Source organism: Aphelocoma coerulescens, chromosome 2 (genome assembly GCF_041296385.1).
Source record: "Aphelocoma coerulescens isolate FSJ_1873_10779 chromosome 2, UR_Acoe_1.0, whole genome shotgun sequence".
Lineage (NCBI taxonomy): Eukaryota > Metazoa > Chordata > Aves > Passeriformes > Corvidae > Aphelocoma > Aphelocoma coerulescens.
The window spans coordinates 33,636,467-33,663,213 of NC_091015.1; the positions used below are offsets into that span (position 1 = coordinate 33,636,467).

Here is a 26,747-nt window from a genome sequence, read left to right on the forward strand (position 1 = left end):
ACAGAGCAACATTGTATTTTTTCGTTTTGCTGCAAAGGGTTTATAGAAAAAGCAATTTCTCCTCAAAATTTTTAGAAATTCATGTATTTCACCCTGCTGAGGAGTGACTATGTGTTATTCCTTGGTTCACTAATTTCTGTCATTGTATGTATCTTGTCTACATGTCCTCCCTTACTCTGTAGCACTGTAGTTATGTGCTGGTAATGAAGAAAGTATCACATGTTTGAGTAAACTCTGGAAACACCTTTGGAGAACTTTAAATAGTTGACCTTGTAGCCATGAACCCATAGTGGGAGTGTGAGATGTGTTTGGAACAGACTGAGCCACAGGATAGGTCTGTCACCCCTCACTCCCACTTAAAAGAAATACTCCAGGGGAAACAGTGCCCAGTCCATACATCTAAACAGGCACTATAATTGATAATGCAACATATATCGAGGGGGTAGGGCCATAACACCAAGTCTTTTGCAGAACAGTAACAGCTTGATTTACTTGTGAATTTTGAAGTACAAATTATCTGGGATACAGTTTGTTTCAATGAATTTCATCTCTTACTGTTAAATTTGCCTTGTTATCAATTTGTGGAAGTGGCACAATCAGCCAACGAAGTTGCCAGCAATACAGCTGGTTTCAAATCTAAGAGAGAGGCAAACAGGGAAGAAGATTTTTGGGGTAGTGGCAAACAATCAAAAGTTTTTCAAGCAGAGGGAAAAGCAAAAAAGGCCACTAGGGAAGGTCTACCAAAATAAAATATCAAATAGTATCTGTGCTCCAACAGCAAAAGTAATTTGAAGTCTGCCTTTCCTCAGTATGGAGATCCAGAGGACACCAGAGCCTGCCAGGACTAAGACCAGGAGGAAAGCACAAACAAGAGGTGGCTTGGGAAAATGGGTAAAATCTTTCAGGCTTGAGAAAGAAATGGTTCATGGATGAGCCTAAGCCTCTTCTCTTTGAAGGAAGGGTGGAGACCTGGTGAAACTGCTTGAGGTTCATCCACAAACCCTCGGGGGGTGCCCTTGTTACTGTACTTCTCTTTTTCACAGGTCTACCAGACCATGCCTCAGTGCCAGACATTTCACAGGGGACATATTAATATCCACATAATTTAATTAAATCTAATGATATGCCTGGACACATCTGTAAGCTTAGCTTGGGCTGTAATACCAGTTAAAATATAGTGCTTATCCAAGTTGGATGCTGGTTATCAAAGACAAAGGAGCTGCAAGGTGTCAGAAAAACCGTAAAGTTGCCTTTCCACGAGGCAAGGCAGGGGAAGGCAGCAGGATGTGTGACAAGAAAACCAGGTCCTGCAAGCCACTTCTCCAAACACTCATAAGTGCAGTCTGCAGTCAGAGAATGCCTCTGAGAAAATAAAGATGTATTAAAAAGGCCATTAGATCTTGTAGTCAGACTCTGTGTGTCACAAACTCAGCTACTGAACACAGGGAGCACAACAGGCTCTGCTCCAGCTCCCACTGCTTCCCACCACACTTTGTCAGCTTATTTCTTGTGTTTTCAACTGAGTACTGACCACTTCCCCTGACACTCCCTTTGGAGGTTAGTGACTCCTGCTGTTCAGACCCTCTGGCTTCTCACTCAGTTGGATCTGTCTGATTTATGCTGCCAGTCGCTGGTTCTTGTTATGCCTTTCTAGAGATACTAAGGAAAATGCCATAAAGGAACTCAAAAAGCACTGGTGTTGGTGCTGCTCTGCCTGTATGTTCTACCTTGAGGACAGGGAGAAGGTGAACCTTTGTATTCAACAGAAACAAGGATTCTGGACTCTCATGTGCAACAGAAGCCTGTTTAACAATTTACCTTTAATCTTCAAATAGGAAGACAAGACTACAGTTTTACGAACTTCTGCATGAAAAAACCCAACAATTTAAGGATCAAATGTCCGCACTGTATTTACTTCACAGGAAAATTATGAAACTCACTACTGAAACATTCACAGACTGACATGGTTTCTTCAAAGATTTATTTTTAGAGCATGCTTCTCCTCAGAGCAAATCTCCTCGCTACCTTTGCCCTCAGGGCACATTACTTTTATTTTCTTTGCAATGTTGTCATCAAATACTGCACACATTTTTTCCTCTGCATTTTTTTCATACCCTGAAATATCCTGACATAGTTAAAATAACTTACAGAAATCAATAAAGTCCAAATGCAAGCAACTCTTAGTTCAACCTGAGCTGCTAATATTCCTCCCCCTTCATTAAAAGGCTCTTTTTCATGGGGCAGAAGTGGCATATTGTTAATATCACTAATAATATACATTCAGGTATGCAGAGAGGGAGGGATGTCCATCAGCTTAGTTGGCTCAGTGTAAACAAAACCTGGATCAAAACTTGGATCCACTTTAATAATAACCCAGCTTGGCTCTGGTCCAGCATTGCAACAGTCTAAAGTTTCCCCCCATCATTCCGTTTAAAGTCTGGGAAAGCATGTTTAAAAACAGGCCCCATTTAACTTCAAGTTAATCATCCGCAACCAGCCCAGGCCAATTAGGAAGGCTTAGGGAGATTGGCCACAGTATCTTGAAAAGCAAAAGAAACATTTATTTTACTTCTCGCACCTTTTTGATGTGGACAACGTGATGAAAGCCAAAGGGAGGTTTAATCAATCCCCAGAAAGCAGTAAGGAGCATCCACCCGAGTTTATTCTGGCAGCCAAGGTGCAGACCTGCCAGGCATGAAATTATTGGGAGATCCTACACACCAGGACATGTGCCTTCCTCGAACAACAGCCAGTTGGCTCCCATCTTCAATCTCTTTAATAACCTTAAAGCTCTTAATCTCGGATAGTATCTCACTGAATAAACCAACAGAGGAAAAAAAACCCTGATTGTCAAAGATTCGGATAAATAAGCCCAAGTCAGTGCTGGGACAGGTTCTTTAGCATGCTAATTCCTGCTTATACCAGCTCTACCTGCAAATAAGGCTCTAAACAAACTATTTCTACTACAAGGGGAGGGTAATTATACTGACAAAGGCACCTCTGTGTCGGGTTGGGCAGAAGGAGCCGGCAGGTCTGGGAGACGCAGGCTTAGCCTAGTCTCCTGCAGTGAATGCACATTGTCTAGTGCAGGGGGAAAAATGCCAGACTGGGGGGACCTAGCAGCATTCAAGACAACAGTGGTGCACCTTGTCTGAGAGAGTTATTTAATGCTTCTGGCACCTGTACTTACAGCCACCCCCTCTTTTTCTCTTTTACAGGTTTAGAATTTATTTGGCATGTATAATTGTTATTTTGATCCTATAGCTACAAACAATAGGCAGCATGTCATTTCGTGATCATTTTGCATTCTTCTTGGGTTTTACTACAGACTTAACCCTTTAGAATCAGAGCCCTAGCAGCACCTAACAGGTTTTGAAACAGTCAATCAAATATTACTGGTATTTGCTTTCAAGGGCTGCATTCTTTTTTCCACTGTAAAATGACATTGCCTTAAAAGCTATTATAGGTTTTATTCACATACATTTATACCAACCAAAATATGAAACTGATTTAGAACATCAAGTTAGAGGAATAAAATGTTGATTTCAAATGCTCTACCAGCAATTTCAATTCAGTTTGCAGGAAAAAAAAGATAGCTGTTTTAGTTGGAAGGGCGTTGTTTAGGGTAATTTCAAAGGAAATTTCTGAAAAGCAGGTTCTCACATACGAGAACAGTCACAGATAGGCACGGTGGATGCAAAATGTAACTCAAAACTTTTACTCCTGTGTTTCATATGTTTGTCATCCTGCTGTAAACCCTCAGCTTCATGACATGAAATACCTCAGCTGTTATCAAAGGAACCAGGTGAGAGCTTCATACATATCCTGTCACCTGAGATTACACTTTCCAGGTCAACACACCAGAAGCTTGTTTATGAAGTATTTGGGGGTAAGGGAGGGGAGGGGGAAAAGGAGACTTTTGGAAGCTTTTCTGACTAGTTTTGGAAATAGAAACTGTGTTGGCAATATCAGCCAAAGCACAAATCTGAGCTAAGTACCTTGTAGTAATTATAAAAATAAACATTACCACAACCAACATACCCTTTCCTTGAAGAATCATTTACCACTCTATTATTTATTGTCTTCCTGGGATACAGAATAACTTTGTTGTGGAAAATTATGGAGTGGTACTGTCTGTTATGTTGTAAAGCACTATTCAGAATGATTATGTATACAAGGAGTAACATTTTATTAAACATTTTATGGCAGATATTATATGGATATGAGTTTGCTGTGATGTACAAAATAAGGAGGTATATTTACAGTGTTTATTTACATGAACACTTTAAAGATGTCTTTTAAAACCAATAGAATATAAATTCAACTGACTTTAACGGGACTTTATTCATATTAAGGTGTAAGACAGGTAGAAGACAGCAAATGTATTAGCTAATCTTGGATGATTACTTCAATATTCAGCTGTGGCTAGGGATTAAACAAAATCTATTAAAAATACTGAAAACCAGGAAAGTATCCTTTCCCATTTCTGCCAACACATACGACATTTTGCATTAGGTTAAATGATATTTTCCCTGACTGCGATATGTTGTCTCTATATTTTTAAGAATAGCTGTCATCTACAGAGTATCTGTAGCTAAAGAATTTACTAGTCACAAGCTTCCATGCCCTGGTTACTATTACTGGGAGAAAGAACACAAAGAGAGGAAACAAATTCCTTCTGCAAAAGTGCTGTTATGTGCCTCCCCAAAGCAGCAACTGGATTTTGAGAAGTACAATGTTTTAAAATACTTATTTACACAAGTAGTTCACAATTTTAGACAAAGGCAGAAAAAAATATTTGCTTTCTAGCTTTAAAGAATGACAGGGGTTCAACCCAGCAGTCAGCTTAATGAGCTGTATGTGTCAAATCTTTTTATTGCTGGAATTAACATGCATTTTATTTCTAAGCTGCATATCATTACAGAATGGCTAATATCTGACCACCCAGTGAAGGAGCAGGGAGTCTCAGAGGAAGTTCTGACTGTAAATTTTGGCATTTATTATGACCCTAGACCTACTGTTTAGTTCTTTGGTGAGGAAGGAAGAGAAGGACATTTCAATTATCTGACCCTGAGCTATATGTGCTGTGATAGGAATTTTCCCCCAAAGAAAAACTTTAGGAGTTACAAAGGTCCAAGGACAGTCTCCTCAAAAGCACTAGGATGGTTTATTCCACTGTGTAGAAGGCTGAGCAACCAACTCAGATAACCAGCATGGAGGAACTCATGACTGAGCACAAATGCAGAAAATAAAATGGAAGCAGAGGTGGGTGTAGGCTACTCAGGATATACAGAACCACTGCTTGAGTGTGCTGCAATTCAGACAGAAAAGCCAAGGATCAGCTGGAGATCTATCTAGTAAGGGATGTGAAGGGGGAGTAAAAAGGGCTCTGGTAAACACATCAGCAGCAAAAGGACAATAAATAAATTGTGAGGCTGTTGCACAATGGGGGCAGGAAACCTAGTGACAAAGTACACGGAAAAAGCAGAGAAATTACATTTGTCTTGCTTTTTACTAGTAAAATCTGTCCCCAGGCCTCTCAGCTCCACAAGTTACCAGGAAAGTCTGCATTACCTGCAGACAGGGCACTTAGAGCCATCTGCACATACACAATCCTGAGACCAGAACAGATACCTCCAGTGGTGCCAAGACAGCTGGCTGATGACATTGTGAGGTTGTTATTAACTTCAAAAGGTCAAGTCAGACAAGGGGGTTCTGGTAAGTAGAACAGACAAACATCACACCCATCTTGAAGAGCAAGAAGGAAGATCTGGGAAACTGCAAGATGTTTGGGCACACCTCTGCTCCTGGGAGGTTTATGGAGCGAATGTTCCTGGAAGCCATTTCCAAGCATATGAAGGGCAAAAGAGAGACTGGGAACAACCAGTTTACCAAACTGCAGCTGACCAACCAGTTTGCCAGACCTGTAGAAAAGGGGACAGCAATGGATGTTGTACAACTTGACTAAAAGCCTGGCTTTTGAGATGGTCTGTCATAATATCCCATAGCTAAACCAGTGGAACATAAGCTGCACTCTCAGCAGATGATGCTGAATTGGGGAAGTAGTGTGCTATAGTGAAAGGCTGTTGCTCAGAGACACCTTCACAGGATGGAGATACAGGCAGACAAGAATACAATGAAGTCCAAATCAGCAAATGCAAGGTCCTGCACCTGGACTGGAACTGACCTATGCAGCAGCACAGGCTGAAAGCATTTTTGGAGAAAAAGTCTGGAGGATACTGTGCCCAAGTTGAGTATGGGTCAGCAACACCTCTTTGCAGTGAAGTCAGACAGCCACACCCTGGGCTATAGTAGCAAGAGTGCAAGGGAAGTGATTATTGCCTCCATTCAAGCACTGCTTGGACCACATCTGGAGCCCTGTGTCCAGTTCTGGTCTGTGCCATACAAAAAAGATGTTTTCACACTGGAGGGAGTCCAGTGCAGGGCCATCAAGCCAGTTGTGTAGTCCACGGCATATAAAGAGAGGAACTCAGTGTGCTCAACTCTGGCTTGCAGAGCAGGCTCAGAAGAGCAGGCTAGGGAGAAGACCTTATTGCCCACTTAAAGGAGAGTGCAGAGAAAGAAAACTACTCTTGGAGGTGCACAATGGAGGGATCACAGGAAACGGACAGCAGCTTGAATGTGGCCAATTCAATGAGGCCTAATGAAAAGGGTGTGTGTCTTTTTGTTTTTCTTTGTTTGCTTTAAACCATGAAGGTGGTTAAATACCTGGTCAGATTGCCCAGGTGACCTCCAGGACTGGCTCTCAACAAAAATTATTCTAACATCAAGTCTGCAAGTAGAGAGAGCACCGAGCAGAGATCTCGGCACAGTACTACTGTGAACTGTTTCTGTCGGTAGCACACTGAAGTGCCACACTCACATGCCAATGAATGATGCCAAAGAGTATTACTCTCACTTATACAGAGAGGCACCAAAACTATGCAATCCAGCTTCTCAGTGATCCTCAATGGAAATTCATTTGCACTAGAATGCTGGGATAATTATGATCATAATCAATACAAGATTCACTCAGCTGGATGCAAAAAGGGTTTACATAGCATTTCTTTTGTTAATTTGTTGGCATGAGATATAAGATTTATCTGTCTGTGCCTTGGTTTTCTCTGTTAATGCAAGACAGGAGCACTGAAATTACCTGTATCAGGGGTGTGTGGGCATTTTATTTTGAAATCCACAGGAAGTGCTTCATAGGTAGAAAATAATACCAAATATAAGAATTCAAATAACAAGCAGTACATCTTGTTAAGACATGCAGGAATTTGCCTCATGAAGCTAAGACCAATTCTTCACATCTTCTGGCTGCACTTAATACATTTTTCCTTGCTGACTACTATCTGGGACTCTTACAGATTTTCACCTGAATTTCAGCTTAAACAACTCATGGGAACTAAGCAGAGCATGCCAAATGGATCTGTAGTGGCAAGAACAGTTTTCAGGGATGACTTTTCTCTGAACTAGGAAAGGCGAATTTTTACTGCAGTCCTTGTAATGTGGTAAATAAAACTTATAACCAAAAAAGACATCCATTTATTTCAAATTAAAATTCCTGAAATTAGAAGTCTAAAATTTTGCTTTCAACACTTGCAAAAGAAAGTCAATCAGTTAGTTTAAGTCATGGCTAAGATAGACAAGTGTTTAAACAGCTGGAATACCTACATGAAGGCCCATTAAGCCTGCAAAGAAACTCCAAGATTCCCAAATAAAACTATTTTCTAGAATAACTATCTATTTTTGTTCTTCCACAGCAGTATGTATGGAGTAATACCTAGATCTACTAAAATAAGTACATTAAGGGCTTGAGATGCAAGTATTGTGTCTTGAGACCAAGGAACAAAGACCTCAGATGCAAATGGAAGAGTTGTTCATGTTAGAGTGAACAACATGAGAAGTACTGAGATAGTCATAAAATCCTCATTCCTTTTTTATAGTTCAAAGCCAATTTGAGTTGTTAAGAGTATGAACATTCCAAACATATCAAGATATTTCAGTTCTCATTAGTAGAAGATTCATTATTATTTGATGTCCACTTGGTCTTTACACTTACTAAATTAATTTAGAAGCTCCACCAGAGAAGGCAGCACCTACCAAATCTAGTCTCATCTGAAATCCATTTAAGACCATGGATGTGTCTGGGTAGCACTTACTGGGGCTGGTGACTGATGCAATGCGTTATTAATGCCTGCCTGGCCTCACAAACACTGCCAGCTCCAGCACAAGCATTCAGGAGAGGGCTGCTTTTGCCTCTAACACTGCTCTAACACAAGCACCTCAAGGCAGCTTAAAACTATTCTGAGACAGACAGGCTCCCCATGCCACAGCCATTCCTCCTTTTGACTGGGTACAACCATCCTGGGAAGCTACAGAAGGCTGGTGTGGTTTCAAAACAAATTAAGCCTTAAGGAGAAGAAGGCTTTAAGGACTCTCTTGTTCCAGATCATTATGTGGGTGCACCAATGCTCTCACCGGCACAGAGGAAAGGGGGCAGCTGCAGTGCCAAGTGTTTGGTAGAGAACAGCACAAACTGCCCAATTACAGACCTAGCTGTGACTAAGGGTGCCCTTGGACACAAGCCTTGTGACGTGGTCTGTGCTCAGTGGGTGCCTACCATCACCAGGCTAAATTCTCTACTTTTGTCAAATCATTCAAATTTTTGTAGGCAGTGAATCCTAATGACATACAAAAGGACATGAACACAAGAAGTAGGGTGGGAGGGTTAAAAGAAACAGAAACAAAGACAACTGCTGAGTAAAACCAAACCCAAACACTTCTGTGGCTTTTTTTTTTTTTTGTGGAGCAAAAATGAAGCAATGAAACTGTGTGTCTTGTGATTAGATAACTGTCTGTTTCAATGCAACATAGTGCTGTACTAGCTTGTGTTCATGTGTAGTCCTGACTAATATCCACCGGTATTTACTCTAGTGGATAGAAATAATTCATGATACAACCCAAGACATTAATGCCATTAAAAATGGAAAAATGTAGCAAATTCTGCTCAACCACGAAGAGAGGTACTCAGGGAGAAAAAAAAATCAGAAATTGCCACTTTAGTAAACTAGTTCACTGGTTGTCATTTTGGGTTTTCTTTTTGCTAGTCCAAGTATAAGTCAGTAGCTGACCTCCATTCCTGCGCAGCCTCAGGGAAGCAGACTCTTTACAATATCCCTGTTTTCAGTTGTAAATGTTAATCTGATCAACACACTAATGCCATTTACTAGGAGTTTACACAATAGCCTCAGCTTCAGTAAAACACCTAAAAAATTAGCAAGTCAATTTAAAGGGAAAAACAACTCCCCATTAAATCCTACTCAGACCTGCAACTTCTCTCCAGGCCAAAACATACAGACACGTTCTCACGGGCAGGCTCCTTCTTTGTAATGTTAACAGAACAATTTTAGAAGACTGGATGCTTAAAAAAGCAGATGGAATTCAAACACTGTGGATAAAGGGAATGGGGCTCATTTGGTGTCTTCTGAAGCATCTTCAATTTATGGCTGCACTGCCATAAATAAGAAACAGAGGAATACTGCCTGCTTCACTGGAAATCCTGGGACAAACTGGAAGTGTGAAAGCTTTCTTCTGAATCGTAGGCTGCAGAGTCTGAAAAAACACCACACAGTGCTCTGCAGTATATGGTATTCATTACAGCTTTTGTTTCAATGCTTGAGTGTACTGGCTATCTCAAAGTACTTCAAGACCTTTCATATTCCCCCGTATCTAGTCTCCTTCATCTAAAAGTAGAAGACATCATAAAAGTATCTTAATCCTTTAAATTATTTGTAGCATATATCCTATTAGATTCAACATTCAGAAGATGTTTTTATTCCTGCTGCCATCATTAAACCTAACTTTGCTTCTACGTATTTATGTATCTATGTGAAGACAGTAATGTAGCAAGCAGAACTGTGGAGTCTGTAGCATACACTCACAAAGGCAGCTTTTCGTGGTATTATTTAGGGAAATATTCTTCTAAGGAAGCCAGGGGAAGCTTGCTTTAGGAGTTTATTTTTATGCTGGGCTCCCACTGCCTGTATTTCTTCACTATTATTGTGCTGCAATTAATTCCCATCACCAAATGAATGATGACATCTGGGAAAGTTGCTGAATCAAACACAGAAGAGCAAAAGCAAAATTCCAAAACTGTAAGCTCTATATCATGTAGCAGATGAAAATAAGCTTATTTTTACACCTGGCAGAATATCAGGAATCACAAACTAATACTCAATGAACGTTAAACCTGCTGAAGTGAGAGAAGAAGTCTCAGTAAGATTTACAAAAACCACATGCTCAAAAAGATGAGACAGTTTCTTCCCTTAATCAAAAATGAAAAATGAAAATATCACATAATAATTGTTTTTTTAAAAAGTAAAATTATGTCTACCTATGAAAGTTTGTGGGAACACTGAAATTATACATTCATTTGAAAGATTTATAATAGGCTTATTTTAAACATTTTTTTAAAACATACCTTGTAGAGACCAAAGAAACCCAAGTCCCTTAATACACTGAGGGCACTAACTCGTGGACCAGTAGTAATTTCTCCAGCCACCTGCAATCGAATCTTGACAATTTCCAGTGGATTGGTAAAGATTACTTGAGAACCTCCAGCCTGAAATTAAAAGTAGAAATCAATATATTAACCTGCTACAATATTTGCAGTGTGCATCCTGCTACATTCAAGGTAAGGCATTTTCAATCCTGCTGCAGTCGGTTAAGCTATTAGCAGACAAGAGTTTTAGTATTAGAGCACCTCACAAGGTAAGAAACCTACTCCCCCACAACATGAGTGGTCAGGAAAAACAGAAAGGAAGCAGGTCACCCACTGAAGGACACTGCAGTACATCAGACAGACACTAGCTAAATTCTTTTTGCAAGAACACGCTCATCAAGTTATGCAATACTGACAAGCCAAGAACACTCTAACACAAGTAATGAAGTAAAAGGAAAAATTAGTAACTAGTAAAGAAGCTGTGATGTGCAGTATATAGAAAGTGAAATCATACTGTTGAAGAGTAGAAATCTGGCAGAAACTTTTTTCAATTTTGACATGAGTTCATATAACAAAGAACACATGGATTCTAATAAACAGAATTGCAAGTATATTGTGCTTTCTTTAAAAAAAACCTCTGAACTACCACTTTCAGTGCCATTAAGTGCCATTTGATTCAAGAGTCTGAGCTCTACATCATTATTTAGGTACCAGGTATTAAAGAAAAGAAAGTCTACAGACTGAAGGATTCTATTAATCGAGAACCACTAAATGCTTTCAATGTGTTAGTCTCCATTTGTTGAGAAGACACCACTCAACCAATTCTGAAAGTCTGATTTAAAACACAACAGTGGCAAGCATTTTGGACTCCCTTTACTTCTTGTGAAGTTCATCTCATTCATCACATGTAACTTAGGGCACAACCTTTCCACTACACTGACAGATCTGGAGCTAAAAATCTGCAACCAGAAAAAAAAGTAATGCGAAGGTTACCTAAGTGTATTAAAAAAAATACTCATTCAAACTCCTTCTGGCTCAAATTCAACAGAGTGTCATTCTAACTTCTGTTAAGTACGTAATTCTGTGGCCTGACAGCTATGCTCTCCTCTAGATTCTGAAATCACACAAACTATGCAAAGGGAAACCCTTGCCCTCCCTACAACAAACCATTTTGTTCTAGAAGGTAATGACTAAAATGAAATAAGTGTTTAAAAGTACTTGCATGTAGTGATATCTAGTATGTAAACACCATGAACACATCTTTTTTATATTATCCCAGTGTTAAAATAATTAATTGTAGCTCAGATTAACTATCATTCAAAATCAAAAAATACGCTCAGTAATATGGTTCAAATCATGTGCTGAAGAAACGGCAAATCACACGAACAACTATTCTTGTCTACCACTCAGAGTGAGCATACACAATGTGGTTACAAATTAAAGTCTTTACATAACCCCTGAAATATCCCAAGTGTTTCCTATTTTGACCAGAAAAAGCATGCTCTTGTGTAACTCAACTGGTTTTGACTTTCAAATTGGCATAATTTAATTTAACTGCTTTTACCAAACCAGAATCCTGGTATATATAAAACTGCTATTCTTGTTGCCATCAAAAATTAGACTGATAAATTACGTGGCACATATGCTAACTTAAGTTTTGCACTTAAGCTGAAACATGTTAAATAAGCATTCAAAACAAAAAGAAAAATTCTTTTCCATGTCTACTCATCTTGAAAATTCTCAAAATAAATAAAAATAATCCTGGAAAAGTTCTTTGATGAATTACATATTCCTATTTAATAACAATTTTGGTGTAGGTATTACAATTATTAGGCATTCCCACATGCCAATATATATATTTTTTCTTCCTAAAAATGATAAAAACTGAATTGCAGGTGATAACGTTCATTTGCAAGTTTGTTACACCACAGCCATTTTCTAAAACACATTACTTAAAAAACTCGTATCACTTGATCTATTAGCACAATTAAAGTACTTTCCCTCAGTATGATATTCCTGCAGTTTATTGTGCCATGACTCCATGAGAAATGTTCCTTTAATTTTCACTACAGAAAAAATATATTAAATTTTAAAAGATTACAACGAAATTCAGTATTAGTATTATTATTGCTATTAATGCACCAGAACACTGAACAACTTAAAAATCTACAAAAATGTTTATAAGTGAATGTCATATTTAAAGAAAGGAAGTAGAAACATATCTCTGATTTTAAAGGAGAATAAAGGCAAATAATTTCAATATAATATAATTTCCATACAAACAGATGGGACGTACATCAGGTGCTAGCACATACAAATGCCTATGTTTGCATGCCCAGCTGGCTGTGTTGACACTTCCAGCATCAGACGTTTGCTGCTCTGGCTAAATCACACAGGACTTCCTCTGCTTCAGCTTGCTATTTAAAAACATGGATGCTATTATTTACCCACTTCATACAATCAAGCTTACTACACTCAAATTTTTAAAAACACTGAGACCTGCATGCACCAGACAGTACTAAAAGCACTACAGATTTTGCTGCCCACACAGCAGGTTTGAAGAGAGACACTGGTCATTTCCAGTGAAGTGTTTCCAAACTGTCCAGATACTAGCCCAGAACTCCCTGAACAACCTTTGTCATGCTCTGAATTTGATCAAAGATATACTCCAAAATCAAACGGTGAATAACTGAAAGCGATGAGCCAGACAATACCTGACCGAGGTCTCAGTAGGAGGGTTTCTACCACCTGCCTGCCTCGTGATGCAGAGGGAGGCTGGTTTATCAGCCTGCGCAGAGGCAGTTTCAGTGGCAGTAAGTACAGTCGCCTGGTGGGGAGCTTTGATCATTCTGTTATTTGAGCATCTGTGCTGGTAACTGCAGCTCCTTGCTCTCAAAATGGGGGGGAAGCAAACTGGAGATGGCTACTGTACTCTAATGAAATGATTTCTTGCTTATCTAGTACTGGTAACTCCTATTGTGTTATTCATCATCACAGTAATGCAAGCGTCTCATAAATATTAATTTATTTCCTCCCAGTGCTTCTGTGAGGAAAGTACAATGACTCTGGTTTTACAAGGAGGAGTTTTGAGGCAGACAGGTTAATTGTACGACCAGTGTGTGCATTCCTCCCTGCTCAAACATTCACAACTTGTCAGAGTCTCCAGATATCCTGATCTCCAAATCAGTAGCTTGAGTCACAACAGCATGGCTTCTGTCTTCTTTCTAAGTTTTTGCATAGTGAATGTAATGGAAGAAATCTCATCACTCTGTTTTTTCCCAGTCTTTTCCAAGTACTGGTATGGAAAAAAACCCAGACAAAATATCCTCAGCACATCGTATCACCCTGCTCATTCATTTTATTTGGCCAAAAGTTGAAGAATACTGCCTTCTGGTTTGCTAGCTTTTGCAGTTAAAAATGTATTTAATTATAAAATTTAAAATAAGCTCCCAAAGGGCAGAATTTGAAAACCACTTTTTTTTTTTTTTGTCAAGAATAAACACCATTTAAGCTCAGGTTGCTCAAGCTTAATGATTTCTCCACTGTGTGTCAGAAAAATCAAATTCATCAACTGTTTAATACAGATGGTTCCCAGTAACACCAATTTTTTTGTACTGAAGTTACAAACTTGAATACCCTCAATTCTCAATTCCTTATCACCTCTCCCAATCATTTTTTAAACAAATGATCTGACTGTAAATCTATTACTTTTCAGTTATTATCATGTGATTAAAGTAAAAACTACAATTTTGAGTTATTTATAGGAGTATATACCCAGAGGTACTGCATAGATAATTATCTGTAAGGGCCCACAAAGGGCCCATATTATTCTGAAAGAATTTAACATTTGACCTAATCACAAGCACTTATGGTCTTGTTTGATTTAGAGCAAGAAAATGAAAGGGAAACATCACATCCAAGAACGATTCATACACACACAACTAGAAATCTGTATGCCTTTAAATGTGCTTCAACAAAGTCAGCCAGCTATGCACCTACACACGTGAATTTTTAAAAAGAAGCTGGGTTTTTTCCCATTTTTGCAGTTCTTTAACTCTGCAATTGCTATGATATCACCCAACACCTCTCGATGGCAGTATAGTCTTGTACAGTAATACAGTACTGTCTATCATGTCTCCTGCTACTTTCCTACTCTACTGAACAGAAAGAAGTAGGAATAGCCAAGGATTGGTTGGGGTTTTTGTCCATGGAGAAATAAGGCCTAGTCTGTAATGAAAAAAAAAAGTTTATTAGCAATCGATTAATACTTCAGTTTAAGTCAAAATGTTTTCTGTTTCTTCATGTATTCAACTCACTCTGCAATAAACTTACTGGAAAATAAACAGATTTTCCTCATTACACTGAGAGAAGAAATTCCTGTTCTTTTTAATATAACTGCTTTTTGTGCCGTTACGAGATTAACTAAGAAATGAGCAGACCAGACACAACTCTCCTCAGGCTTTCACATCTCCATTTGAAAGCTTTGGTGTATGTTCTGAAGAGAATATAGCTTGCAATCAAAGAAGGAAATTCTCTGTTCTCCATTCCACAAGAAAGTACTAGATTCTTTCCCTTTCAGTGCTACTGACCATCAAATGTTCTTGTTCCCCTAATTACCTTATTACCTATTTCAAATTGTAGCCCCTTTCCTGCTCTCAGTTACAGCTTCTGGGGTCAGCCGGGATCTTTATTCTGCATCCCATCCAACTTACCACATATTCCCTGTTTTGGTTTCACGGATGAAGAAAGGATTACTACTGCTATTAGAGTGTTAATGTTTCTCAACAGTATCACCCAGGGATAGCAATTATAGCGATTAATGGCAATCATTAAAATACACAAGCAATATATTATACAACTATCAAAAATCAACCCCTGCAACAGAAATTGTCTACAATGTCTTGGTTACTTGTTTAATTTACAAAAGACAAGCAGGTGCAAATTCCAAAATTTTTAGTCAACTGTTTCTCATATTCAGTCCTACTGCATATCATACTCTGTCCCAAGCCCTTACTCCTTGCCAGTTGCCAGATGCAGCTTGTTTTCCTGTGCATTTCCTAGCATCCATTAATCCTAATTAAAGGTTCCCTAAGTACAGACACGAAATAAAGAATTCTCCTTGTCATAAAAAAAAAAAAAAAATTAAAAATGTACCAAGGATTTCAAGAATGGAAGAATTACCATCCTCATTGCATAATAAAGGGCAACTAAGGCATAGAACTGTTGAATCATTTACCACAAAATCACATACCAACTCTGCAACAGAACAAGGCTTAGAAGCCAGATTTACAGAGTGCCACTACAGTGCTTCGAACTACTCTGAAAGTCTTGGTGTTTGTGTGGCAATAGATCCCAAGAGTGTTATATGAATTATGCTCAACTGCTCCAGAGGGGATTTCACTATGGACGTTCCTGTTACCAGAAAAGCTCCCAAGTAACAGACAGCAGTCCAAAGTGACTGTTTTCCTTACGGATCTCAAAGGTGACAACCCTAATTTCATGGTACTATATGTCAAGAGCAAAGTATACTGGGTTCTCAGAAGCTTGGTTCTATGTTATGTTTTCTTTCCATAAAGTCAGGCCACAAAAATCAAGACAAGCCATCTCATGCTATTTTGTGTTCTCTCATCTGTGGTCCTATCTACACAGCATTTTGATAATGCTCTTTAGCAAAGGGAGTTCATATAGTAAATACCTTTTCTTCAGATCACAAGATTTCCTGAGCCCTCACTCATCCGCTTTTCACTACCCTGATCAGGCTATCACAGAAACAGCTTCCATGCTGCTCAGGCAGAATTGTGTTTTTCTCTAGCTAATCTTTCTTGTCTTCTGAGGACAGCCTTCCCTTGGTCTGGCTAAGGTTTTACTTTGTGCAGCTCAAGCAGCAAACACTGCTAGAATCACAGTCTTGTTAATGTCCAAATGCACATAAAATGTACTGCAAGCTCTGTCAAATCCTCACATAAAAGTGCTCATAAATAGAATTGTAATTAATCTGAACAGAAGTACATTCCTACTACTGCATCAGCCAGATTTCCAAGACCCAGATACCAGTTGTGAGGACTGTCCTACAACACAGTATTAATGACCTGTCTAAACAGAAACAATCAGGAGTATGGTTTGTTATAAGCACTGACCAAGTCTGCAGTGGGAAAAAAATTAAAATTGTGGATTTGATATTTTCCACGTTATAGGTAATTCACTTCTCAGAAGCCTAGCCAAAAAATCAAAGTGGAGCCTACTTGATTGGCATTATAAAAGCAATTAACTTACAGACCTGTCAAATATGTTAACGTTTGGCTCTGTCTGCTCTACTTGTCTATTTTGACTAGTTGTAGAATCATTTAATGATTTACAGACCTTTCAAGTCCTAAGGCATGGTAGCTGTATTAAAACTGTGACCCATTATTTCTTGGTCACATCATAAATTACTGTGACATCATAAATATCTTCCTTTTTCTCACAGAAAGCTAGATTTTAATTCCTGATTTGAGCTTGGGCCTTTGTTTTTGGATTTGGTTTTTTTTTTGAACCTTCACTGGTAAACACTGTAATATTTTACTGCCAGTAAAAGAAGTAGTAATAGGAGAGAAAGGCTTATGTAATAAAATATAATTGTCAAAACAAATACATGTTTTAAACTGCAGTGTGCATTTATACAAAACTCTGCAGTCATTATTTCTAACATAATAGGAGAAAAAAGAAAAAGATTCAAATTGAATGAATAGGAAGTTTGTCGGAAAAAAATTGACTTTTTAAGCATTCAGGATTATTTGGTTCTAGACTCAGAAACCTATCAACTTAAACCTATGCATCCCTCCTTGTTTTACAGTTTGAAAAATTTTCTCTCTCTCTCTCTTTTTTTCAGGGGAGAAAGGAAATTAAAAGAAAGAGGAGAGAGAAAGCAAAATGGGAAAGTATCGCTAATTTGTAATGGAAAAATGTTTTGTGAAATAAAAATTAAAATTAGATTAACTAATCCAAAAGGAAAATTCAAAACAAACTGAAATCAAGTTCTGCAAAATTCATTACTGATTTGGGGAAAGACCAGTTTAAGTAGCTATGACTGGGTGAAAATTTTAGCAAACTGGTATTTTTAAAACATCCAAACCTGCAAGGAAATAGGGAGTGAGGACAAAGAGAAGCAGGAACTTTACACCAGGAACTTTCCTACCCTTTGGTACAACCTCTTGGAAGGGCTATCATGCTACTGTATGCTGCCTTCCCAAACCTCATCATAAGGCTTAAATCTAAAATTAGATGAAAATTTATCAGAGACAATTAAAACAGAGCAGTGTTGAAATACAGTGAGTTTGCAAATGTGAATTAAAATTTAAGTCCAGATCTAGTCGGGGTTTTTGTATACCAAACACTTACAATTAATTTAAAGGATTTTCAGCAGGCTGAAAATAACTACAATTATAGCAGTTCAGAGAACAAAACTACACTTTAAAACTACCTAATTAATTATATTATATTCAGTTACATTATATTCATTATGTTAAACAGAATTTAAATCTGATTAATTTATTGAACAACATCAATTATATGCACAAAGAAAATAGCTTTAATCAAGAAAAGAAAGCATGTATTAGGAGTTTCTGAGCTTTTCCTTAAACCAGATGTAAAAGTTGGGCATACACAAGCAGGTAGAACTCCTCTTGAAAGTAATGGATCCTCAACCACAGAAAGAATAGACCTCTGAGAATAAATCTGCTAAGTGTTCAAGAGACATATGCCATTTGCTTTCAAAGGTCGTAAGAGCAATCGTCAAGATTACCATCTTTATTTAACTATCTCAATAAAATAGACCAAAACTTTTCTGTGTGACAGCAGCTGTTTGGTTGTTTTGGGTTTTTTTTTTCAGATATACATGCAGGTATTTTTTTCCCCTGGCATACATAAGGCTCAGTTTAATTTTAACCATAGCTCAGCTTCCCTCACCAAATATAGGAGAATGTTATCATATTTAGGTTTCAGAACAATGGAAGAATGAATGAAAGAATGACACCCTCAGTTTCCTTTAGTCCACAACTTCCAAATCTCTGAATTTCTGCAAGTAAGAGATCTAAATGTGGGAATTGCAGTTTATACCCCCTCTGCCTCCACTGCAATGCCACAGAGAAAATGTAGCTTAGATCTGGACTTATCTTTATTACTCTCTGAAACATAAAATACATGTTTTAAGTAGCTTAATAAAACTATTTGCACTGGATCTGTTATTTGGCACAATTCACCTGGAACTTCACATCACATTCCTTTATAAAAATGAATTCTGGGCAGGATTTTGCACTCCATCTTAACTGTATCTAATTTTTATGTTCCACAGCAGAGTTGAGGCTGTCCAAGCAGGTCCAATACATTTTAACTTTATTATGATTCCTATAAAGTCTCTCGAAATATGCCTAAAATTGCCTTGACAATTTAAACAAAAGCAGATCTGTATGGGATCTGTAATTGTATTGTGCTACATGATTTAAGCTGGCTAATAGGGAGCACACACTGAGCAGCTAGGAAGGAAAAGACTCCGTGCTCAGGAGGAGAAGGGAGAGCAGGAGGAAAGGTTAATAAAGCAAAACGTAGTTCTCTTTTCTTGCTGAAAATTAAGCCTCCTACTTACCGATATCACCATATTAATATATGCAGACAAGGCAACATATATCATATAGCTGTTTCTTTTCAGTCATGCTATAATCCTTCTTCTGTTTTTCTTAGCATTCTTTTATGTTTTATATCGCTCTTTATTTTGCATATTTGCATCTCTTCCCCAGTTACACAAACGTAACTTTTTCATTACATGTGGAATTGTTTTATTTAAGGTACCAAGCAAAATGACTGTCTCACCTGAAAAGTTAGTATTAAAGGTAATGTCTCAAAACCCCAAACATATTTATGACACTTTTACAAACAGTTTTCAATGTGTTAATATAACTCAAAAAAATAAGAAAAATATATAATACTTTATTAAAAAAAAAATCAGGTTACTTTCAACAGATGCTCTTAAATGAATTAAGTTTTAAAAAAGCAAGCAGCTAAACTTGGTATGACTTAAAATTATTTTTTATTTAAAATATAAAATCAAGCAAAAGACCATGAAATAAAGCTTCCAGAAATTCAAGATTATTGTCACTCTAAAAAAAAATATTTCAAATTGTACTTACAGCTTACACATCCTTTTATGAAAGAATTCTGAAGGTAAGTTATAGCATTAGCAGAAATCAAACCTAGCATATCTGTGCCCATTTTAGTTCAATACGGTTAAGTCAGCTTTGTGGTTTAGATGCTCAGCAGATCATAGCTCTACAGCATCATCACACTGTGCCTTGAAACTGAAGCTTTTTACTAGTCTAATAATGATAAGGGCTATATAGGGTTTGCATGAGTGATGAGAGTCCGAAATGCACAGCAGAGATCAGAGTTCATGGTGGGTGTCAGGCACTGTGCAAATCTGAAAGCTACACGCATTTTTATGGGTAACAAATACTGTAGTCATTAGGAAAATTTCTTACAAACAAAGGAGATGGAAATCTTGAATTAGTAATTTACATAACAGCCGTCCTTAAGTATAAAGGTTATACTTTTAATTATATTCTTGGGGGTCTCAAAAAGAAAAAATCTCAACCACCCTATCGCTTTCATCTTCACATAATAAAAAGCTATGAAACAGGCTGTTAACTGAATTAAGTGCCACAAGGTCATGAAATAAATGATCTATTTTCTTCTTTTCTTTTTCTTTTTTTTTTAGGAGAGAAAACAGTTTACAAAACAGAAAAAGACTTGTTCAATGAAACAATCAGCTTTAGTTACAAGTGCAAAAGTCAGCCATGTGTACTAATTCACAGTAATTATGATGCAAAGTGAACTCCTTGGGGACTTAAAAGTCAACGCCTGGCAATGGTTGGGCAAACAGCAGAGTGGAGCTACTCAGGTGATACTGACCCCTTCAAAGCCCTTTGTGTTACTGAACAACCCAAACCATCCAAGTATCTGCTTGTCCTCCCTTTCTTAGGTATTATTACTATACCGTATTCACAGGGCTGCTATTTTAAACATTACAAACGAGCATGCATCCCAGCACTCAGCTCTTGCATAAGCAATGAATACACTCCAAGGAAACTGAAGCACTGAAGAAGAAAAATTTAAATCTGTGTTTGCAACACAATCCCAGCTGAGAATTAGACATGGAAAGCAGAAAGGTGATAGGGCAGGTGTCTTAGAAAATTCATCTTAGTTGGCTTCCCCTTTTTAGACTTTAACACATCATGCCCTCCTGTCTTCTTGCCTCCCACATAAATGATTACTACATTGTGAAATGAGGTAAAAACCAAAGACTGACAGTTTTTAAGCATTCAACACTGTCCATGCTGCTTCCACAGTGAAATCACAGGTTTCACGATGGCTTAAACGGGGACAAAAAGTGAGGCCGATACAATGCTGAAAGCCTGTCTTTGGCATCTCGTATTTTACACCATGAGAGAAAAATTCACCCCAAAAAACCCAGGGCACCACTGCTAATGAGAGTCTCTGTTGCTAGTCTGAATTGGGTTTAAAATTACAGAAGAACCCAAAGACCACCTGCAGAAGAGACAAGTTGCAACCTATCTACCTGGCACCAAACTATGCCCTTAAGTGGAGCACTACAGTTAAAAAGAAAACTCAGGGCGTTCTGCCACTGCACGTCTACTGCTACAACTTTATGCAGCATCTCACCGTTAATATAAATTTAGGGCAAGCCAACATTTACAGCACATTTAAAATACATCTCAAACCACCTATCTCTTAAAGCAGATCCTTAGTTTACAATGAACTGCTGGCAAAAAAGCCTGCTGCAGCATTCTCATGAATGACAGGTCTCTGTAAAGAGTGCTTTTTGTACTGCATTAAAAAACTCACAGCAGTCTGTAAAATAAAAAATCTAGATCAAATGACATTTTAAATGAAAATTTTGCTGAATTCTCTGTGGCTGCAATGTTCATGAGACATTTTATTAGTGTAAGGGGCAAATACTTTTTACTCTGCAAGCACTTTATTGCATTTTTCTTTCATTTACAGCATGCTTTTTTATTTAGGGCTTTAGAGACCCACATTCTTCTCTTCCTCCCCTTCTTTTTTTCTTCCCTGAATGCTCCTAAAGTTACAGAACAAGGGGATCCTACCTGGCAGTCTACAACAGGTCAGTGATCAAACAGAAGGAGCAGTGAGACAGCAGCCAAATCCTGCCCCATCTCCTGAGAATTACAGAAAGCCAGGGCTTCTCAGCCTGCAATGCAACCGAGCCACTGCACCCTGAGGCTCAGATAATCGTAGTTCACTTTCTGCAAGCACATACAGCACAAATCTCTGCACGTACTGAGGTTAAGACGCAAGCATTTTTTTATTAAGCTGCTGCTCACTGTAGTTTTCGACACAGGTAGAAGCTGCTTGAAAATGTGACCTCATCTGTCTTATGACAGCAGAAACAAAGATAGATTAAGAACACACCAACATTGCTCTGCCCCAGTGATCAAAGCTGTTTTAAATAAACAGTGCTCTTTATCTGTAAAAGGTACTGGTCTTTGAACAACTATTCATTTTACCTAAAGTATTTACATTTGCTAGAACAAATCAATACACCAGATACAGTAACCTGTAATATGAACAGACAGAACTAGACCAAATAGTGAAGTATTATCATTTACCCAGTGATATGCCAGTTGTTCATTAAGATACTACTTTGTGCAAGGAAAACACTCTTAAAATCTTAGTGGGTTTTAAATACAGCCTACATTCAGGAATGCATTATGCACGGAGTTAACATTACACAGCCTACGTCTGCTATGAACTCAAAGAAGCATGAGCAGTCTTTGCCATTTCAAAAAGCCAGTATCACTGCAAAAAGTGAAAATTAGTGGGTGCAATAACACATCAGGAAAGAAGTGACGTGGCAGAGTGGGTGCCACAAAGTAGTAACTAATTATTAACTTCTGGAAAGGTTAGCATGAATCCTCTTTAGGCCATAAGCTACAGCCAACATGAATAAAGAGACATTCTTTCTTAAGGAAACAAACTCTAAGCTGTGAGAATTAGAGAGTGCAGTTAAAAGGCACGATGCACAGAAACATTTACCCTTTCATCAAGAACGGCTGGCCTATCTAGGAAAGAACTGAGATGCTCTAGTAGAGTCTCTTGAACCGGATCTGTGGTTAAACAGAAGCCTTAGTCCACACAGTTAATCGTATAAACTGCACTTTCATGAATCTCATATGAAGGAAATTAAAGATACTTACACAGCCACCAGCAAGAATTTCTGCAGCCAGTGGAACAGATCCATCTTTACTCCGAAACTTATCTCTCACAAAATCATTAACCTTAAAAGACAAACATTTATGAAAGCTAATAAATTAAAAGGTCAGAGAAAACACTCATCAGCTGCAAATTCTGTGCAAATGAAAATGCAAATACATCCACTAAGCTACCAAACTACAAGATATCAAAAAATCAAAGTCTGAGATTTTATATCAAATATTCTAAAGCTATGTTTTTCTTAAAAAAATTTGCAGCATAATTCAAATACTTATTACTGAAAAAATGTATCATCATTAAGTAATTTTAAAAATCAGAAAATTATAAAATGGTATTTTAGAAGTGCTCACTATATTTAAAATTTAAATAAAATGTCAAATTAATATCAGAATGTTCAATACTAAGCTTTAACACAATGGCAATTCAAGTAGTAGCATTAAGCACCGTTCTTTTTTTTTAATGCATACTACCAGCTTTGGTGAATATTACCTTATCAGTGAATAAACAATATATTATGATTCGGTTATAATGAGAAATTCTTAAGTGCCTTACAAACACTCAAGAACTAACAAAATTACAGAAGTAAAACATTCAGAAAAAAAAAAAAAACAAAATACAAACAAGTTTCTTTCTTACCAACAATTCACTACATGCTCATATTACTTATCTCCTGCTGCACTAGAATCATACATACAGGAACCACGTGAAGATACAAAAACAAAAGCCCTCCAATAAGTAACTATTCTGACTTGTTAAGAAGTGAAACCAAAGGTTTCTACACTACTTACAAACAACCAGATGAGCTGAACAAGTTGAATGAGCTTTTTATATTTTGGAGTGAGTCCAAAAATAAGTTTTCAATAGGATTCTTAAAATGTACATGTACACTTCTGGATGAGACTTGTATGCCACTTGTACTGTTCACAAGTCAGATATTAACAGTTTCTAATTGTAATTTGATGCATTTTACAATGTGGAGAAATGTGAAAACAGTCCATTTACAAACTTACAGTAAGTTTTATGGCCTTCTCTGGTGCTACTCCTAATAGCTGTGGTAACAGACCTGTAACATGGAAATAGAGAATTCAAGGCATTGAGTAACTTGGTATTAAATAAACAAATCAACAAATATATGTAGAGACCAGCACCTAGAAACAGGCGATTTTTACAGCAATTTTGTGTTATTATATATAATGAGAGCACTTAAACATTCAATTTTGAGAACAAACTTTGTGCTACCACTTCAAGTGCTACTACTGTCTATATGTACTTGTTTCTTTTTCTTTTTAATTTATACTAGCTCATTTTATGCTTAAACACTAATACAGATTTGCCAAATATGTTTCAGCACTGTCCTAAACTAAAATCTGTTTTCTGTGTCTCCATACAAAAATCAAGAATTTCTAATTAATTTTGTGAGATACACAATGCATCCACTTCAAAAGTCAAAACCTCAGTATTTTTTTCTAGCAAAAAGAATGGCATTAGATGGAAGGACTGAAGGGGATAGGAATCAAAATATTGCAAAACATTCAAACATGTATGACTGCATTCTTGAGCTCTTTGCCCAGCTAAATCATCAGTTCTTAAAACAAAGGAAATTATATTGCTTTCTTCCCAGGTATGGAAGTTTTTATTTTATTTTGTTAGAAGTGATGTGCTACAGAAGTGGAAGTGTGAATTTCTGACTGCCAGCTTCACTTGTTTGTTGTGAATGGTCGATATTTTGTAAACACTTGAATGACACAGCCTAAAAATAGGCAAAGCTTACCAACAAAGCCTGAAGCTAGAATGGTATTGCAAGCATTCATCAGCATAATTAAATTAGGACCCCATTCAGAAATGTGAGAAAATCACCCCAGCTAGAGCTCCTGGTGCAGAGTCCTTTGTTTTGGCAGCTCAGGCAGCACCTTTGGGTACTTTCTACAAAGCCTGACATTTTCACCTCTCCATGGTTTTATTTTGCTGAAAAAAAACCCAATTAAGTTTCCACTTTTAAAAGTTAACCTGCTGAAAAGCATTTTCCCAAAGAGCTAAATGTCAGAACACCACAGAAAAATGTACATGCTCTTCCACCCTGCCACCATCCATCAGCTTTACTGGTTCCTACTGATGCTCTTAGTAAGGAATTGACACTGAAGAAAAGCACCATTTGGTTTGTGGTAGCAGGAGACCCAACCATATTTAGATACCGATGTTTTTATACAGCTGACGTACACATACATGCAACAGTCACCCAAGACAACTATGGTGCATTATGATCATATGACTGAATATTCAAATTAAAAAATATAGTAGCACTAAGTTCATATACAGTTGTGCAAAACCAAGAGATTCTGCAGAGTAAGTTAAATTTCAGAATCTGAGTTTCTTAAAAAGTTTTACTTGCACAGGTAATTTGAAACCAGACCTCAATGAAAAACCATTAAGCCACTCAGAATGATGTAGTTAAATATTACATTTTCTGCAGCACTATGAGGGAAACAGTAAAATGAACAGGACATTTTTCATTACAAAATTATCTTCGTAATTGCTATAATATTTACATCTTGCTATAGGACATGTTTGGCTTTATATAAACACTATGGCAAATTAATTTATATCTTTAGAGATTAAAAAAAAGTTCCATATACTTTAAAAGTACAATACCTAATCTTAAACCTAATCCAGTAAAATTAGAGCAGGTCTGATATAGCAGATATAATTTTAAACACAAAAGTCATTAATTTTAAAATCACATATACATATATTACTGAACCCCAGAATGACTTTCAAGTCATATTTTATCAAATAAATCACAGAAAAAGACATTCCATATATGAAAATTATAAAAGTAGTCCAGTTGGTTATCTGTATAAACCTCCAGTCTTAGAAACAACATTAGCAGGACAAATCAAATTCATTTTCACTGAACTGATCAAAGATGTCCTTTTAACCATTTTTCAGCTCCCAAAACTTTGCATTTGTAAAAGCACTTGTAAAGCCATAGGGAAAATGGGTTTATCTTGGCACAAGTTATCTTTTTTTTATCTGGTTCTTTCCTTTTGTACTCAAATCTGAATGGGACTGTTACGACTCAAAGCTCTCCATAAAACTTTGAGGTAGAGAAGTTTAATAAAATAGGCAGCATTTAAAGAAAACCCCAACACTAGAAAAACCCAGCTGAACAACCAAAGCCCAGAGCACTTTTCTCTTTTCCTGCCTCTACTTCACATGATTTTATAGTGTAAAAGTGCTCTTTAAGTTTAATTACATATAATGCTGTATATATCTACTGCAAGACAGCAGAGTATTGTATAAAAGGTAGCATGAATTTTTAGACTATGTTTTATAGCATCACCAGGTACCAGCTAGGCCTACTGTCTCCAGCATCTTAGGAAGGCAGAGGGACCCTTCATCTGAACTCATACCTATGCAATAAAGCTATCTCTAGTGGTACCTGTGCATTCTATAAGCTATGACCATCAAAATTAAATCTTCTTTTCTTTATTGTTTTGATGGGAGCCCTGAAACACTGTCGAACATTTTCTAAACATGATAAAGATGCCGGGTTCTGAAAGAAAGAAAGCACATCAAGGGCCCCATATGATAATGTCATGCTTCTGCTGGGGTTATCCTGACACGGTGGGAATTTCTCAGTGTTACTATGCATTAGCAGATCAGCAATATGACATAAACACAGATGGAGAACAGGCTTAGAAATGTCTGACAGTGCCTTAAAAATACATGCCTTTTATAACATCAGAGCATAGTATCTTGCACATAGGCAGCCTGCTAGTATAGTACATAGCAAACACATTATTCAATGCATTTTTTATATCCAAGGCTTTTTAGCAGGAATTACAACGTACCATTTCATATGTGACACACTGTCATAGTGGGACTCTCAGGGAAGGTGAAGGTGTGTGCAAGAGAGAGCACCAAGAGCTGCATTCAGTTTGTGACACTGTATGTGTTC

General features: G+C 37.5%; 1 protein-coding gene across 2 annotated transcripts in view; it reads right to left on the reverse strand.

Annotated features, from left to right (window-relative positions):
- The window catches only part of LOC138106419 (electrogenic aspartate/glutamate antiporter SLC25A13, mitochondrial), a 103,187-nt gene that overhangs the window by 6,313 nt on the left and 70,127 nt on the right, over positions 1–26,747 (reverse strand). For both annotated transcript variants that reach the window (XM_069006995.1, XM_069006994.1), the window contains 3 exons: positions 23,800–23,852; positions 22,774–22,854; positions 10,487–10,627 (listed from right to left, as the gene is read on the reverse strand). In XM_069006995.1, coding sequence (XP_068863096.1) covers positions 10,487–10,627; positions 22,774–22,854; positions 23,800–23,852 — 275 coding nt within the window. The remainder of the gene's footprint in view (positions 1–10,486; positions 10,628–22,773; positions 22,855–23,799; positions 23,853–26,747) is intronic.